Source organism: Lepidochelys olivacea (assembly GCF_965140295.1).
Source record: "Lepidochelys olivacea isolate rLepOli2 genome assembly, chromosome: 3".
Lineage (NCBI taxonomy): Eukaryota > Metazoa > Chordata > Testudines > Cheloniidae > Lepidochelys > Lepidochelys olivacea.
Genome location: NC_140413.1, coordinates 85,520,587 through 85,537,762, shown reverse-complemented (window position 1 = coordinate 85,537,762; position 17,176 = coordinate 85,520,587). Strand labels below are relative to the sequence as shown.

At 42.7% G+C, this 17,176-nt stretch overlaps 1 protein-coding gene across 2 annotated transcripts in view; it reads left to right on the top strand.

Moving 5' to 3' along the window:
* The first annotated feature begins 2,574 nt into the window (after positions 1-2,574).
* SLC22A16 (solute carrier family 22 member 16) overlaps positions 2,575-17,176 on the top strand; it is a 67,413-nt gene continuing 52,811 nt past the window's right edge. The window contains exon 1 of one of the 2 annotated variants that reach the window (XM_084623921.1): positions 2,575-2,714. In XM_084623921.1, coding sequence (XP_084480047.1) covers positions 2,665-2,714 — 50 coding nt within the window. In that variant the 5' untranslated portion in view covers positions 2,575-2,664. The remainder of the gene's footprint in view (positions 2,715-17,176) is intronic. The other variant, XM_084623922.1, reaches the window with a different exon arrangement.

Genomic DNA, 17,176 nt, shown 5'->3' with positions numbered 1-17,176 from the left:
ATGGGTTACGTAGGGAGGTGGTGGAATCTCCTTCCTTAGAGGTTTTTAAGGCCCAGCTTGACAAAGCCCTGGCTGGGATGATTTAGTTGGGGTTGGTCCTGCTTTGAGCAGGGGGTTGGACTAGATGACCTCCTGAGGTCTCTTCCAACCCTAATCTTCTATGATTTTGTATATTAACTGTCTTACTAACTTGAGAATGTGATAGCATAGTAGTTGAAGTTTCTTTTTGTCCTTTAAGAAATGTTTAACTGTTGTTCCATCTCCTGGTAGCTACGATGTTATCTGAGAAAATTATTTTTTTTGTGGAAAAAATTCAAAATTTCCTGAATTTTCGACTACAAAAACCCAGCCTTTCCCCCCTCTTCCTCTCCCTATCCTTCTCCAGTGACAAAATGGGAAAAGGGAAAGAAAGTAAGGGAAAAATGAAAATTAAAACAAAACTATTTTTGGTTTTTGAATTTTTAATTTAAAGATGAAAAAATAAAAATGCTACAAATTTCAGTGACAAATTTTGTTTCCGAAAAAGGCCATTTTTTGCTGACAATGAATGAACAATTTCAATCAGCTTGAATTAAAATGTATAGAGTATATAAATCAATTAGTGATAATGTAATATTAATTATAAAAAGTATCCCAACGTGGCAACTTTTTAATTTTTGAGCTTTTATTTTTACCGTGAGAGTTTTAGATTAAACCTTTAAGATCAAGGTCCTGTCCCTCTGGACATAACTGTTTGTCAGAGGGAGAATTTTCTCCAATACCTTTGGTTCATGATGATTTTGATGGATTGCAAATTCCTTCCTCTCTTTCCCCTACCTCCCATTCTCCCTGTATCTTACTTTACACAAACAGATTAATTATTAATGGATGGTCACTGTTTCACTATACTAATTACACAGCAGAAAATTATTCCAGACTAGATAGCAAAAAAATTGCATGCGTCTGAGACTGCGCTTTCAAATGGTGCATCATATTTGCCTGAACTGTATTGTGTGTGTCAAATTTAGGTTGTAAGCTCTTTGAGGACAAGGATGTCCGCATTTTGGTGTCTTGTGCAGTGCCCAGAGCATTGTTGGCACTTACTAATGAGAACAGTCTGTACAGGGCCAAGCACACGGATGTGGCTCAGCAAATACAAATTAATTTCCAAATACAAATTAATGGCAGATAGAGCCTAGGTTCTTCTGAGAGAGGCAGGGCCGTCACTCGCTATTTTGGTGCCCTAAGCAGCGCCCCCGGGGGGGGGGGAAGGCTTAATATTAAATGATTAAATAACGGGTAAACTGTGATTTAACGAGGACCTCTTCCTGAGCTGTACTGTGGAATTGAGTTTAAAGGGCTGATAGCTTGTTGTACTTGATTAATGATTAGCATTGTTGCCCAAGTATGACATACACTATGGCTGCAAGGCCGTCCCTAGCTATTTTGGGGGGTGGGCTGTGTGGGGCCACAGGCCTCCATGGGGGAGAAGGGTTGGCCACTTCCTGCAGGAAGTGGAGTGACCCGGGCCCAGCCTGCTCTGCTCCCCCGGCTCCCAGGCTTGAGGGGACGGGAGAACCGTCCCTCAGCACTTGCCGGCACCGTGGCTGGGAGCCAGGGGAGCGGAGCAGGCTGGGGCTGGGTTGCTCTACTTACCAGTGAGTGCAGGGTCGACCGCTTCTGGAGTCCTTAGGGGAGTGAGGCTGGGGCAAAGCAGGGACTGGAGCTGCACGCAGCTGTGCAGGGCACCAGGAAATGTGGTGCCCCAAATTTCCTGGTGCCCTACCCAGTTGCGTACTTTGCGTAAGGATGAGGGGTGAGTGGGGAGCAACTCTGGGAACAGACGGGCATACCGGCCAAAAGCAGGAATGAATTATGTATACTGTGGTCATGCCTCAAGGCCTCATCCAGGTCAAGGGCCTATGTACATGTGTATAGTATGGTGACAGGTTTCAGAGTAGCAGCCGTGTTAGTCTGTATCAGCAAAAAAACTGAGGAGTCCTTGTGGCACCTTAGAGACTAACAAATTTATTTGAGCATAAGCTTTTGTGAGCTAAAATCCACTTCATCGGATGCATGGAGTGGAAAATACAGTAGGAAGATATATATATATATATATATACAGAGAGAATATGAAAAAATGGGTGTTGCCCTACCCACTGTAATTTGGTCTCCTTACACTTGGTATGGCAACACCCATTTTTTCATTTCATCTCTCTCTCCCCACTGTATTTCCCACTGCATGCATCCCATGAAGTGGGTTTTAGCCCACGAAAGCTTATGCCAAAATAAATTGGTTAGTCTCTAAGGCGCCACAAGTCCTCCTTGTGTACACTATGGAAAGTCCCTGCCCACCCTTGCTCACAGCCTGGCAGGGGCTCCAATGGACCCCTCACGGAGCGCAGGGGTGTAGAGGGTGCCCATCCCCGGGGTATCTGGCCAGGGCTATGGAGATCATTCGAGCGGGAAGCTGGAAGGCAGCGGTACAATTCTGTGGCAGCCCCTGGTGTCCGGGCGGGCTCGGGGGTGTCTCCGGCGCGGCGGTGCAGACCAGGGGGAGGAGTTAGCGGCGGCCGGGACCCGAGGCTCTGGTGGGCGGAGGAGCGGCGGGGGCCGGCCGGGCTGGGAGAATGACTCTCCCCGCGCCCGCCGCCGGGCCAGCAACGCGGCCCCTCTGCCCCCGCCATGGCTCCGCACTGGGAGCGCCTCTTCGACTCCGTGGGACACTTCGGCAGGTAGCGGGAGGGAACCCCAGCGCGGGGCCGGGCGGGTGTTTTCCAAGGGAAACTGAGTCTTCCTGAGCCTGCTCCCGGGCAGCGGGGGAGCTCCTGGGAGGCAGCGGCTGCCAGACCCACGGGCCAGGGGGAGCGTGGCGGGTCGCTGCCCTGCTGGCCCCCCTGGGGGCTGTCACGCTTCGAAATGCCGAGTCAGACCTACCTCCTACCCGCCCGGCTGGCTGCGAGCCGCGGGAGCGAGACCCTGCTGCCGCTGTGGTTCTTTTGGCATGTGGTCAGAGTCACACTAGCTCAGGTCAGGACCTCACAGGGATAAGGCCCACATTACAAAAACTTAGTAATGTGTTTTCAGCCTGAGCTATACACGTTTTCAAGAGGTTACAGCTGGAGAAACCGATAGTCGTGGCTTATTATGGCAGGTTTCAGAGTAGCAGCCGTGTTAGTCTGTATTCGCAAAAAGAAAAGGAGTACTTGTGGCACCTTAGAGACTAACCAATTTATTTGAGCATGAGCTTTCGTGAGCTACAGCTCGCTTCATGCTGTAGCTCAGGAAAGCTTAGGCTCAAATAAATTGGTTAGTCTCTAAGGTGCCACAGGTACTCCTTTTCTTTTTGGCTTATTATGGGTGTATAACCCCTTCCCCATAAATGTAAGTAACCTTTTCAAATGGTTTTATTATTGTTTTTAGGGTTGACATCATTGCCTAACAAGATTTTTTTTTTAACCCAAAATGATCTCCTTCATCTATCATGAAATGGCTGCTTTAATGGTGTGTTTTATTAGTTTTGAATCATGCATAGTACTACAGCTGAGAATCCTTGTTAGAAAATCAAATAGCTTCCTCAGTCAGCCTATTTTTATAAGCTCATATAAATCATGTGCTATATATGGTTGAAATAGTTCTTGCACAGTTAGATTCTGACCAGTCCAAATATGACTGATAGTATTTTGGAACTGGTTTGATTATTTTAAGCTCCAGATCATACAGTAAAGAATGGCCAACTGTTAATTTTTTTAAAAAATCACTTTTAGTTAAAAGCATTAAATTTGCCCAGTTAATGCTAATCCCTTTTTTTATTTGGCTCCCTTTCAAAATCTACTTTGGTGCCTACAGCCATTCAAATATTGGTTCTGTCATGTGCATACAAAATGTTGATATAAAAATAAATGACAATAATTTTCAAGCTATGGCATTTAACATTTCATTTAAAATATTTCAGCAGTTCCTCAATGTTTCATAGCTTTTATTTCCCCACCCCCCACTCCCGTTTGTTCAACTCATCCCAGTTTTTGTAAAAGTACGTTAATACACAGGTTTGTTATCACTGAAAAGTCAAAACATGGCTTTGTTCAAAGCCATTTCAAAACAAAATATGTCATTAAGGACGTAAAAAGATAATTTGTAATACCAATGTTAGAAAATTGCAATAATTAAAATAAAACATATGTTTGAAAAGAAACACCGAGCTAATACTACAAAAAAATTACATTTTCCCTGCTGCATATATGAATTATAGCAGTATGGTCTGCTGTTATCAACAAAAGGACTGTGTCCATTTGTGTTTGACTTGTGCCTAACACAATGGTGCTGTGATCCTGATTGAGGCTATCTGGCACTAACTGCAATAAAAATAAATAATAATAACCTGCATTCTCCCTTTCTGATGTCTATCAGTAATAGGAGAATCTGAAACCTATATTATGAAGGTGAGTATGTTATTGCCAGGGGGGAGTTGAGGTGGGGGAGGTTGTCTGTGGTTCATAAATTCAGGAAAGTTGGCTTAACAGTTGCTCTCTGGCCTGTATTTGGAGTGTGAAGTCTCTGATGGTTATTGGGAAGATAAATGGAGAAGAGTATGGTGTCTAGCCCATCACAGAATGGTGAATTGAGCCATGGTTTAGTCTGGAATAAATATAGAGAGTAATATATGAGCTATCCATACCAATAGGATGTATGAGAGTCAGGATTCCAGTCCCTAATCTGAACCACTAGTGGATGTGGGTTGCAGTTTACAAGTAGGTATGTAGAGCATTCTGTGGGGTTGTAGGGGAGTCTTGGCTTATACTTTAATTAAAACAGATGAGGAAAAATCAGGGCTGGCTCTACACTTTTTGCTGCCCCAGGCAGCGCGCCAAATTGCCGCCTGAAGAAGGGAACTGCCGCCTAATTGCCGTTGCGGGACTGTGAAGATACAAGCTGCCACGGCAAAAGAAACCATGCCGCTCTAACTACGTACGGACTGCCGCTCCTTTAAGATTGCTGCCCCAGACACCTGCTTGGAACGCTGGTGCCTGGAGCAGGCCCTGGGAAAAATGCCAGGGGAAAGGGGTCAGGATTTTCCCTATTTGTAGATTTCTTGGTGAAATATTTCTACACTTTCTGATGTATAGGTTTTTTTGAACTGCAATGATCTAAATTCCTGTCTTTCAAACACTTGATTTTAAATCTGACTCCAAATTTTCTAACTTTACGTTTTTTGCTTAATAAATGAAATGCTCTTACAGCATTCTTATCAATTAATAGTACAGTTGCTACCTTAGCTTTATTTTAACGAGATTTTTGGTTGATTTACTTCACTTAAAAAAATCTTTTTACACTGCTGGTGTGTGAAAACTTGTACTATGTTATGTGGAGTTGTTACAATTTGGAGCAAAGAGAAACCCAATGCAAGAACTACTCCAGTGTTTATAAATTCAGCAGGAGACTGTGTTGCTTATAAAAACTGCTTTGGACCAGAGATTCCTACATTGGAGCTCTGCCACATCCAGACCCCAGGTCTGTACTATTCCATCTAAGCTTTTATATGTGCTCATTGCCCTAGCAGCAGTATTTGAGTTCCATGTGCCAGGCCTTCCCTCTCCTTCCCACTTGTTGGGGCCTTATCTGTCTCCAGCCCATCCATTCAGTGATAGACTCTCCCTCTCCTTTTCACTCAGAGATTTTCTAGACTCCTCCTTCGCATATAGAGTCCTATATTCCCTCTCCTATGTCATAGCTCACAGATCTTGTTGTGGCCATATTCCCTCCTCTCCGCCCCCCCCCCCCCCGTTGTAAATTACTATATGTTCATAGGGCCTCATGGAATTCCCAATGTTCACAAAAGATTAATCAAATAACAAAAAAACCCAACCATCTCAAAAGTACTCAGACACCATTCCTTGCGTAGAGAAAAAGAAGATAATTGTACAGAGTGTATTTTTGATTTTCCAACCTCTCTTATCTCAAAAATGCCTTGAAAGATTACTTCCAGACTTTCTCAAAATACACAATTCTGGCAGATATGAATACACATGCTTAAGAAATTTAAGGACAATTGGTTTTGGTTCACTCAATTTACTGTGGAGAAACAGGTGGTCATAGTCCACTTTCTAACAGAGCTACACATAACCATAACAATGAAGAGACTACAGTCTTTCTATAATCTATATAATAAGATTCCAGGATTGTCACTGTGTGTGTCACTCTGAAGCTTAGAATGCCCATTGAGTCAGCGTGAATCAGTGGAAACAGCTACAAGCATCGTTCACAGCTCTTTTTGTTCAGAATAGATTGGATCATCACTGGATTTCACGGTCAGTTACCTTTCAGTTTTGAAGTTCTCAGCATTTTGACTTTATGAATTACACCTGTACGCCAGCATAGGCTTTCAGCTACTGTAAAGCATGTATCTATGCCATGCAAAGAGTCCTAGACCACTGTTTTCAGAGTAACAGCCGTGTTAGTCTGTATTCGCAAAAAGAAAAGGAGTACTTGTGGCACCTTAGAGACTAACCAATTTATTTGAGCATAAGCTTTCGTGAGCTACAGCTCACTTTATCGGATGCATACTGTGGAAACTGCAGAAGACATTATATACACAGAGACCATGAAACAATACCTCCTCCCACCCCACTCTCCTGCTGGTAATAGCTTATCTAAAGTGATCACTCTCCTTACAATGTGTATGATAATCAAGTTGGGACATTTCCAGCACAAATCCAGGTTTTCTCACCCTCTGCCCCCCACACCCTCCCCACAAACTCACTCTCCTGCTGGTAATAGCCCATCCAAAGTGGCCACTCTCTTTACAATGTGTATGATAATCAAGGTGGGCCATTTCCAGCACAAATCCAGGTTTTCTCACCCCCCCCACCTTTTTTTTTTTTCCCCAAAAACCACACACACAAACTCACTCTCCTTCTGGTAATAGCTTATTCAAAGTGACCACTCTCCTTACAATGTGTATGAAAATCAAGGTGGGCCATTTCCAGCACAAATCCAGGTTTTCTCACCCCCCCACCCCAAACACACACACACACAAACTCACTCTCCTGCTGGTAGTCGCTCATCCAAACTGACCACTCTCCTTACAATGTGTATGATAATCAAGGTGGGCCATTTCCAGCATAAATCCAAGTTTAACCAAAACGTCGGCGGGGTGGGTAGGAAAAAACAAGGGGAAATAGGCTACCTTGCATAATGACTTAGCCACTCCCAGTCTCTATTTAAGCCTAAATTAATAGTATCCAATTTGCAAATGAATTCCAATTCAGCAGTTTCTCGCTGGAGTCTGGATTTGAAATTTTTTTGTTTTAAGATAGCGACCTTCATGTCTGTAATTGCGTGACCAGAGAGATTGAAGTGTTCTCCGACTGGTTTATGAATGTTATAATTCTTGACATCTGATTTGTGTTCATTTATTCTTTTACGTAGAGACTGTCCAGTTTGACCAATGTACATGGCAGAGGGGCATTGCTGGCACATGATGGCATATGTCACATTGGTGGATGTGCAGGTGAACGAGCCTCTGATAGTGTGGCTGATGTTATTAGGCCCTTTGATGGTGTCCCCTGAAGAGATATGTGAGCACAATTGGCAACGGGCTTTGTTGCAAGGATAAGTTCCTGGGTTAGTGGTTCTGTTGTGGGGGCTGAAGGTGACGGCTAGTGGCGTTCTGTTATTTTGTTTGTTAGGCCTGTCCTGTAGTAGGTGACTTTTGGGAACTCTTCTGGCTCTATCAATCTGTTTCTTCACTTCCGCAGGTGGGTATTGTAGTTGTAAGAATGCTTGATAGAGATCTTGTAGGTGTTTGCCTCTGTCTGAGGGGTTGGAGCAAATGCGGTTGTATCGCAGAGCTTGGCTGTAGACGATGGATCGTGTGGTGTGGTCAGGATGAAAGCTGGAGGCATGTAGGTAGGAATAGCGGTCAGTAGGTTTCCGGTATAGGGTGGTGTTTATGTGACCATTGTTTATTAGCACCGTAGTGTCCAGGAAGTGGATCTCTTGTGTGGACTGGACCAGGCTGAGGTTGATGGTGGGATGGAAATTGTTGAAATCATGGTGGAATTCCTCAAGGGCTTCTTTTGCATGGGTCCAGATGATGAAGATGTCATCAATATAGTGCAAGTAGAGTAGGGGCGTTAGGGGATGAGAGCTGAAGAAGCGATATTCTAAATCAGCCATAAAAATGTTGGCATACTGACACTGGAGATAACTCAACTAATCACCACCTTATTCTACAGCTACCTGAACAGCACCTACCCTTCAGTACCTGTGTTCTAGTTATGACTACTATTCCATGTTTCTGTTGTCCCTATAATATCTGATTTCACTTCGTGCACCAATAGTCCTTGTTCCTCCATTTTGTTAACTCAGGCTTCTTGCATTGATGTACAGACATCTTATTTGTTTCTGCTTGGCTTCATGCGTATTCCTTGCCTAATTTAGGTAATCATTTTACTGCCATCATCACCTACCTGACTGTCACTGTCAGTAGTACTGGCTCTATCTTTCCTTTTGTTGTCTATTCTCCTACCCTCTGTTGTTCCTTTCTCTGTTGCTGTGCTCCTTTTACTTGATTTTCCTTCCACTCAATATTAGAATCGGGTGTGAAGATTACATGAGTATCTCCCAACCATCTCCCCTAAATTCTTAGTTTAAAGCTCTTTTAATCAGTTGTGCTAACCTCCATCCCAGAAATCTATTTCCTGCTCTACTCAGGTAGAGTCCATCCAATTAGAACCATTGTCTGTCTGTGAATGTCTCCCAACGGTTGAATATCCCAACGCCCTCCTTATAGCACTGTTGTCCGAGCCATTTGCTGATCATCATCATCTTGTCTTGCTTTTTGTTCTTCTCCTCTAGGGAAAGGTATAATCCCGCTGAAGATCACCTGAGCCTCCATTTCTTTAATTGTCTTCCCCAGCCTAGCACAGTCTTTTTTTAATGCATCCCAGGGAGAATCTAGCAGTATTGTTTGTTCCATCATGAAGAACAATGAGCGGATTCTTTCCTGTTCCCATTAGGATCCTCTTCAGCCTCATGTTCATATCCAGTATCTGTAATATTGTTCTAGTTTTTTAATCAAAAAGTTGTGCAGTAGCAAGTGAAACACTTTACAGAAGTTTAATTATATTATCTCAACATTATTGCCTTCATCAACCAAACTTCATATCTTTTTTTTATGAGACTACAAGTTAGTTTGACAAGATCTGTGTTCTATAAACCCATGTTGATTTCCATTAAATACATTACCCTCCTTTTAATTCTTTATTAATCAAGTCTCATATTGGACGCTCCATTACCTTACCTGGGATCGATGTCCAATTTACCCTTATTAAAAATTGGCACAGTGTTAGCTTGCTCCAAGACTTCTTCAAATTCAACATTAATGATCCAGCGATGCAAGTTATCCGGACCTGCTGATTTTAAAAAAACTGACTTTATTAGCTTCTGTTTAACATCCTCCAGAGATACTAGTGGAATAGAAAGAGTGTTATCACCGTATGATGAGACTACATAATTTATTTTTCCCCAAAATACAGAACAGAAATATTTATTGAACACTTCTGCCTTTTCTGTATTATTATTGATAAGACTTCCATTTTCATGTAGTAATGGACCAGTACCTTTGTCAGGATTCTTCTTGTTCTTAATATATTTAAGTAACTCTTTATTATCCTAACTCTGCTGGCCATAGATTTCTCTTTGAGTCCCTTTGCTTCCCTTACCAATTTTCTACAATTCCTAACTTCTGATTTATATTCATTACTATCAATTTCCCCTTTTTTCCATTTGTTGTATGTTGTGATTTTTTTTTTTATACCGGCTTTCACTTCCACTCTAAAACAGGTCATTTTTTCAACCAGTACCATCACCTTCCTTGATTGTGGAATTGTGGCTTTTTGTGCATCTAGTAAAGTGTTCTTAAATACTTCCCAATTATCAGTCACATTTTCCTGACTAAATTCTTCCTCCCAGTTGCTATGGCTCGTAATTGTTTTCAGCTTTGTGAAATTGGTCCTGTTAAAGCACTAAGTGTATATATTACTGTTCTGACCTTAATTCTGTGTGCACATTGTAAATGTGATCAAGTCATAATCACTTGTGCCTAAGCAACCGTTAATTTTTACTTCTGTGATCAGTTTCTCTTTATCTGTTAAGACAAGATCTAATAATAGAGATCGAAGAGGAGATACACAGTGCCAAATAAAGAGGTAATATAACCTTCTTACTCCTACTTGATATTTCCATTAATATAGCCAAGGATAACATTAGCCCTTTTCACTGCAGCATTGCTCTGGGAGCTATGTTCAGCTGATTATCCACCATGACCCCCAAGTCCTTCTGAGAGTCACTGTTTCCCAGGATAGAGTCCCCCATTCTGTAATAAGGATTACATTCTTTGTTCCTCAAAGTATGACTTTTCATTTGGCCGTATTAAAATTAAAGTTAAAAATATTGTTTGTTTGCACTCAGCTTATCAAGTGATCCAGGTCACTCTGTAGCATTTCTGTCAGTCTTCATTATTTACCACTCCCGCAATATTTGTGTCATTTGTAAACATTACCAGTGATGATTTTATATTTTCATGCAGGTCAATGATAAAAATGTTAAATAGTTAGGGCTGTGGGCTGTGTTTCACAGACTGGTAAGAATCTATAATTTTTACCAAACCCAAAAGCAGTTCAGACTCATGGGTAATTGGTCATGTACAACATTCACTTGAAAAAAGCCACAATGGCTGTCTCTACAGAATTATTAATTATTTTGTAATGTACGTGATAAGCTGCATCTGCAACATGGAACATGATGCAAATATTATATGAGCATGATGGATTATACCCGGTGCTGTATCTTAAGGGTGAAAATAACACAGTTTCCCTCAACATTTTAACCTGGTAGCTTCAAGAGTTTAGTATTGTTTCCTCTGATTTGCAGGAACTATTCCTATTTACTTGTATAGAGCTTTGGAAAATGCATATTTATGAACACCATCACCACATTTCTCTCAAATGATTGCTTCAAACCTTCTAGAAACTAAGTATCTCAAATCAGTGTCCACCTATGGGTTCTACTTGGGAGTGGATGTGTGACAGAAAAACTGCATCAGTGTAACATCTTAATTGTGCCAAGTGATAGCATCTGCACAGAACTGTTGCCCCAGCTCATATTGTCATGTAAAAAGTCAGTAGGACAAGTGGAACTTCAGTGATGATTGTTTCTTGTCTAGATGTCTTCTTATAAGGTCTATCTGCGTGCATTCATGTGTTTGATTCCTGTGGGGTACTTATTGTAGAAATGCCTGAATCTCATACTTGAAGAATTCTTCCAGATTGATTGAGCATGTTTGGCATGTGATGTCTGATGTGCCAGAGATACTCTAGTCATGCTGAATAGCTGCTGTGAGGATCTTCTCTGATGAATAATTCCCCTGAACAAGGGAAACTTGTTTTCTTTTTTTGGTTCTCTGATAGGTTCAAACAAAGCACCACATCTTTCTGTTATGATATAAATAGCTTCCCAGTAGGGGTCCCTTAGGAGCTGAGCAGGGAAACTTTGTTCCATGCAGTCTTCTGACTGACCTCTCTGGTGGATGCCTCTATCTCCTTCTGTCAGTGCCAAATTCATGGCAAACAGGGAAAGAAGGGAAAGGAGACCAGGGGACATGCCATGGTAGGGCGCATCTATCTTGTACATGGTTTCACTATTTGCACTTGTTCATGTACTTTTGGTTTGGAGATTTTTTTTTTCTTTAAGGTTCTGTTGTTACTGGTGTTTTGGTGTGGTATGGGCAGCTGACCGGCCTGCCAATAGGTGAATATTGCACTTTTCTAATACATGTTTATAAATAGAGTTTTTTATTTCATCAAGAAAATGTATTGCTATCAGTGCATTGCATCACACAATGAGTATTTAAAATCATAAAGGTAAACACAAGATCAGGGACAATTAGAAATTAGTATCTTCTGTAAAGTTAGCTAAATCAATCCATACTTCAATCACTTCCTTACATTGATCCATACTGTGAATCAGCACCCCACCCCCCATTTGATAAGCGGTCATGTCAATCATAAGTACATTGCCTGGCAATCAGTCACCCCCACAAGCACATTCATAAAGGTACTATTCTTCCTCTTCCATTGGGCCATGCAAGTCCATAATATGGGAGCACAAAGGGTCCTTGGCTTCTGTTGCCCAGGTGTATCCAACTTCAGCTGTGGCTGGTGCACTTTCTGGGCTCAGTGTACTAATTCAGCAGCCCCTTGCTGTCATAGGTCCATTCAGGAAATAATGGCTTACCTTTGGCTTCACAAAGATTGTAAAGAGCACAGGAAGTCTTAGTAATGTGGACAGAATTAATGTCACTCAAATCCAAATTGGTCCATAGACATCTACAGTGGGATTTCAGGTTTCAGAGTAGCAGCCGTGTTAGTCTGTATTCACAAAAAGAAAAGGAGTACTTGTGGCACCTTAGAGACTAACAAATTGATTTGAGCATAAGCTCTTGTGAGCTACAGCTCACTTCATCGGATGCATTCAGTGGAAAATACAGTGGGGAGATTTATATACACAGAGAACATGAAACAATGGGTGTTACCATACACACTGTAACGAGAGTGATCACTTAAGGTGAGCTATTATCAGCAGGAGAGCGGGGGGAAAAACCTTTTGTAGTGATAATCAAGGTGGGCCATTTCCAGCAGTTGACAAGAACGTCTGAGGAACTGTGGGGGATGGGGGGGGAATAAACATGGGGAAATAGTTTACTTTGTGTAATGACCCATCCACTCCCAGTCTCTAGTCAAGTCTAAGTTAACTGTATCCAGTTTGCAAATTAATTCCAATTCAGCAGTCTCTCGTTGGAGTCTGTTTCTGAAGTTTTTTTGTTGAAGAATTGTAACTTTTAGGTCTGTAATCGAGTGACCAAAGAGATTGAAGTGTTCTCCAACTGGTTTTTGAATATTATAATTCTTGATGTCTGATTTGTGTCCATTTATTCTTGTACGTAGAGACTGTCCGGTTTGACCAATGTACACGGCAGAGGGGCATTGCTGGCACATGATGGCATATATCACATTGGTAGATGTGCAGGTGAACGAGCCTCTAATAGTGTGGCTGATGTGATTAGGTCCTATGATGGTGTCCCCTGAACGGATATGTAGACAGAGGTGGCAACGGGCTTCGTTGCAAGGATAGGTTCCTGGGTTAGTGTTTTTGTTGTGTGGTGTGTGGTTGCTGGTGAGTATTTCCTTCAGGTTGGGGGGGCTGTCTGTAAAAGGACTGGCCTGTCTCCCAAGATCTGTGAGAGTGATGGGTCATCCTTCAGGATAGGTTGTAAATCCTTGATGATGCGCTGGAGAGGTTTTAGTTGGGGGCTGAAAGGTGATGGCTAGTGGTGTTCTGTTATATTCTTTGTTGGACCTGTCCTGTAGTAGGTGCCTTCTGGGTACTCTTCTGGCTCTATCAATCTGTTTCTTCACTTCCGCAGGTGGGTATTGTAGTTGTAAGAATGCTTGATAGAGATCTTGTAGGTTTTTGTGTCTGAGGGGTTGGAGCAAATGCGGTTGTATCGTAGAGCTTGGCTGTAGACAATGGATCCTTGGCTGTAGACAATGGATCGTGTGGTGTGGTCTGGATGAAAGCTGGAGGCATGTAGGTAGGAATAGTGGTCAGTAGGTTTCCGGTATAGGATGGTGTTTATGTGACCATCGCTTATTAGCACCATAGTGTCCAGGAAGAGGATCTCTTGTGTGGACTGGTCCAGGCTGAGGTTGATGGTGGGATGGAAATTGTTGACATCATGGTGGAATTCCTCAAGGGCTTCTTTTGCATGGGTCCAGATGATGAAGATGTCATCGATGTAGCACAAGTAGAGGAGGGGCATTAGGGGATGAGAGCTGAGGAAGCTTTGTTCTAAGTCAGCCATAAAAATGTTGGCATACTGTGGGGCCATGCGGGTACCCATAGCAGTGCTGCTGATTTGAAGGTATACATTGTCCCCAAATTTGAAATAGTTATGGGTGAGGACAAAAAGCACATTCAACAACCATTCTACATCTGCTGAGAGTGTAATTAAACTTTCTTTTGCCAGGTCCTCTGAATTCAGGGTACAGTTTCATAAGCCAAAAGCAAAAGAGGGTACACGAGGTCTCCCAGAATATAAAAGGGGACAGTAACTGTGTTTATGACCATATCATTTGGTGGGACTAGTATCCCAGCCTGTCCGTGAATGTATATGACCAGTGAAAAACTCTGGCATCATGGATTTTTATGTCTGCCGCCGTGGGGTAAACCACACCCCTGATTGCATCAGAAACTTCCACCAGCACTTCACCCCCAGTTGATTTTCCAAACCCAACCTGGTTGGCAATGGACCAATAGCAGTCTGAGGTAGACAGCTTCCAGATTGTTATAGCAACCTGCTTCTGGACCAGCAAGGCCTCTCTGATGCATGTATCTTTACCCTGGAGGGTTGAATCAAGTTGCTCACAAAGCTCCAGAAATGTAGCTTTCTTCATGTGAAAGTTCTGGACCCACTGCTGGTCATCCCAGGTCTGCATGACCATGTGATCCCACTGATCTGTGCTTGTAGCCCTGTGCCAGAAGCCCCAGTCTACGTAGGGGGGCATCAGCAGCTAAACTGAGTGTCATGAGCAGCATCAGCCAGTTCAAGTCTGCCACATCTCTGTCATCACCTACCTCTTTCTCCTTCTTTTCCTGCTTAATCATAAGCTCTGTCAGGTGCCTTTAGTGAGTCAGGAAGTGCCGCTGCAATGTCCACCAGTGCCTCATGGAAGTTCTGTCCATTTCCTGACATGGGAGTGAAAGAGCAAGCAAGAGAAGCTCTTCAAAAAGTTCCTCCTCCATGTTGCTGGCTCTGGGAGCTGAGAGCACACAGACCAAAAAGTCTGCTCAGCAGGATGTGTTGTCAGGCTGTTCAAACTTTCTGTAGTAGGCAGGTGAACTGTCAAGTTTTCCCACAGTGCACCACAGTCAAAGGGCTTTTGACTCAGATCTGTGTGCTACAGCATTGATGGCAGAGCCCCAGGTTTGAGACTGGTTTAGAAATTCTTACTGTAGGGTAAACAATCAGTGTAGATGCTCAAGCCCTGGGTTCGCTAACCAGGCTCAGGTGACTCAAGTCCCACTCATCCTGGCCTTGCATTGCAATGTAGACATACCCTTAGTGCCATATAGGCCACTTGGCCTTCCCTAGCCGCAGGGTCCGGGCTCCTCTGTCCCATCCTGCACCCAGAGCCACCATCTCAAAGATACCCTGGAATATAGTGGGGTCATCCATAACAGCCCATCTTCCAGGGCCCAGTCCCTGTGCACAGCTGCCATTCCCTACCAAGGGACTCACTATCCTTTGCAGTAACTGCTGCTGCACATTCTCTTGCTCTTTGATGACGCCCTGCAGACTCTTTTGCTGCTTTGCCTACCAGGCAAGCAATGTCGGCCTCTCCAGGTGGTGCTGGAAACCTTACAGAGTCTTCTGCATCTCCTCTTGCTGTTTCACTAGCCTTTGCAGGGTCTTCTCCAGTGTCAAGGCCACTGAACCCTCCTGCTGGCTATGACCCCAGACAAACCCCCCTTGTCTATCAGGGCATCATCCCGCTCATGTCTCTTTTCTAGCCACAAACTGCTTGGAGACCTTCTGGTCAAACACCTCATGCAATTTATTTTCAGTGTCCTTTCCACCACCCTTAGAGACTTGTGCAGCTCTGTATTTACAATGGCACACACTTCGCCAAGGAGTGGGAGAGACTGAAAGTATCTTTCCCCCTTTGAGATCTTTCCTGACTTCGACACTGAAGAGCCTGCCAATTTCTCTCCTCCCTGTCCCCTTCTTTGGTAATGGGATAATTAGCTTTTGGGGGCTCTCCTCAGACCATTCCAATCTATAAATTAGGCACAGCTTTCCTGCCTTAGGGATGACTCCTGAGCAATGTAATTGATGATTTAATGATCAGAGTGCTGGTACAGCTGCGGTTGGCCAGCACTCTGTCACAATTGCTGAAGTCACTGAACCCAAATTAAATGAACAGCACGTAGCCATTGAGGAGTCATGCAAGCTTTGCTTTTGCATAGACCCAAGCAATTGAAATAGAGCACTAAAAAGAGCTCAGTACAAATGCCTGCAATTGAACAAATCATGAGATCAATCTCATATGCCTTTCAGAAAGAGCCAGGGAAGTATATCTAATGTTGAATAAAACAAGATGAAATTGTGATGGACTGCAGTATTATACATGGGAAAACTTGCTGACCTCCCAAGGGCTACAACCTTGGGATAGATCGTAGTATTATAGTATTGGTGGGATAGCCAATAGTATTATTTCAGATCATGCCCCTAGAGAGGGACTATTGTACAATCCACTAAAAACGAGAAAAAACAAGGAAAGAACTCGATATTATACAATATCCTAGTGCAGAATACATAGGTAGTGACATTGAGTAAAAGAGAAATTCTGGAATATGTAAAATGAGATGATTACAGTACAATCTGAAGATAGAAAACAGGCTGTAATTTAGGGAGATGGCTTTAAATATCTAGCAATAAAGAAAAAAATTGTGAATTGGCTTCCTTGAAAGAGAAGAAACAAAAAGAATATCTGCTCTACATAAGGATACAAAAAGCCAAGAGCAATACAGAATATTAATAAATGTAAGGGGAAAATTCAGTTTTCTGCTGACTAAAGAGCCAAAGTCACAATAAAGCTAATCAAAAGATCCTGCTTTAGAAAGGTCAATAAACCTGATAATATTTTGTCTCATCCTCTTAGGAGAGTTCATGGGAAAGCTATCTGTCGAATTAAAAACCAAGGAAGGTATGACAAAAAATCCAATAGCTATTATACCAGCTTTCAGGATTTGAATACTAATTTATATGCATCACAATGTGTAAATCCCTCAGAACAGCTAGAGAAAAACAAAACACCTTTATTTTTGGAAGAAGATACAGTTAGTTTAGATGAACCAGTGTCTGGAGCTTGAAACAAAAAGTCCAGAACGAGACTGCTAAAAAGAAGCAAAAGCAAAACTTTTTAGAAGAACTCAATCATTTTATTGGGCAGGGTCTGTACTAAAATACAAGGGAAGGGTATATTCCCCGAAACTGTAGCATGCTATCACCACACCATTACACAAGAAGGAAAAACCAACAGTTGACTAAGGGCCAATTTCCCTTCTGAATGTA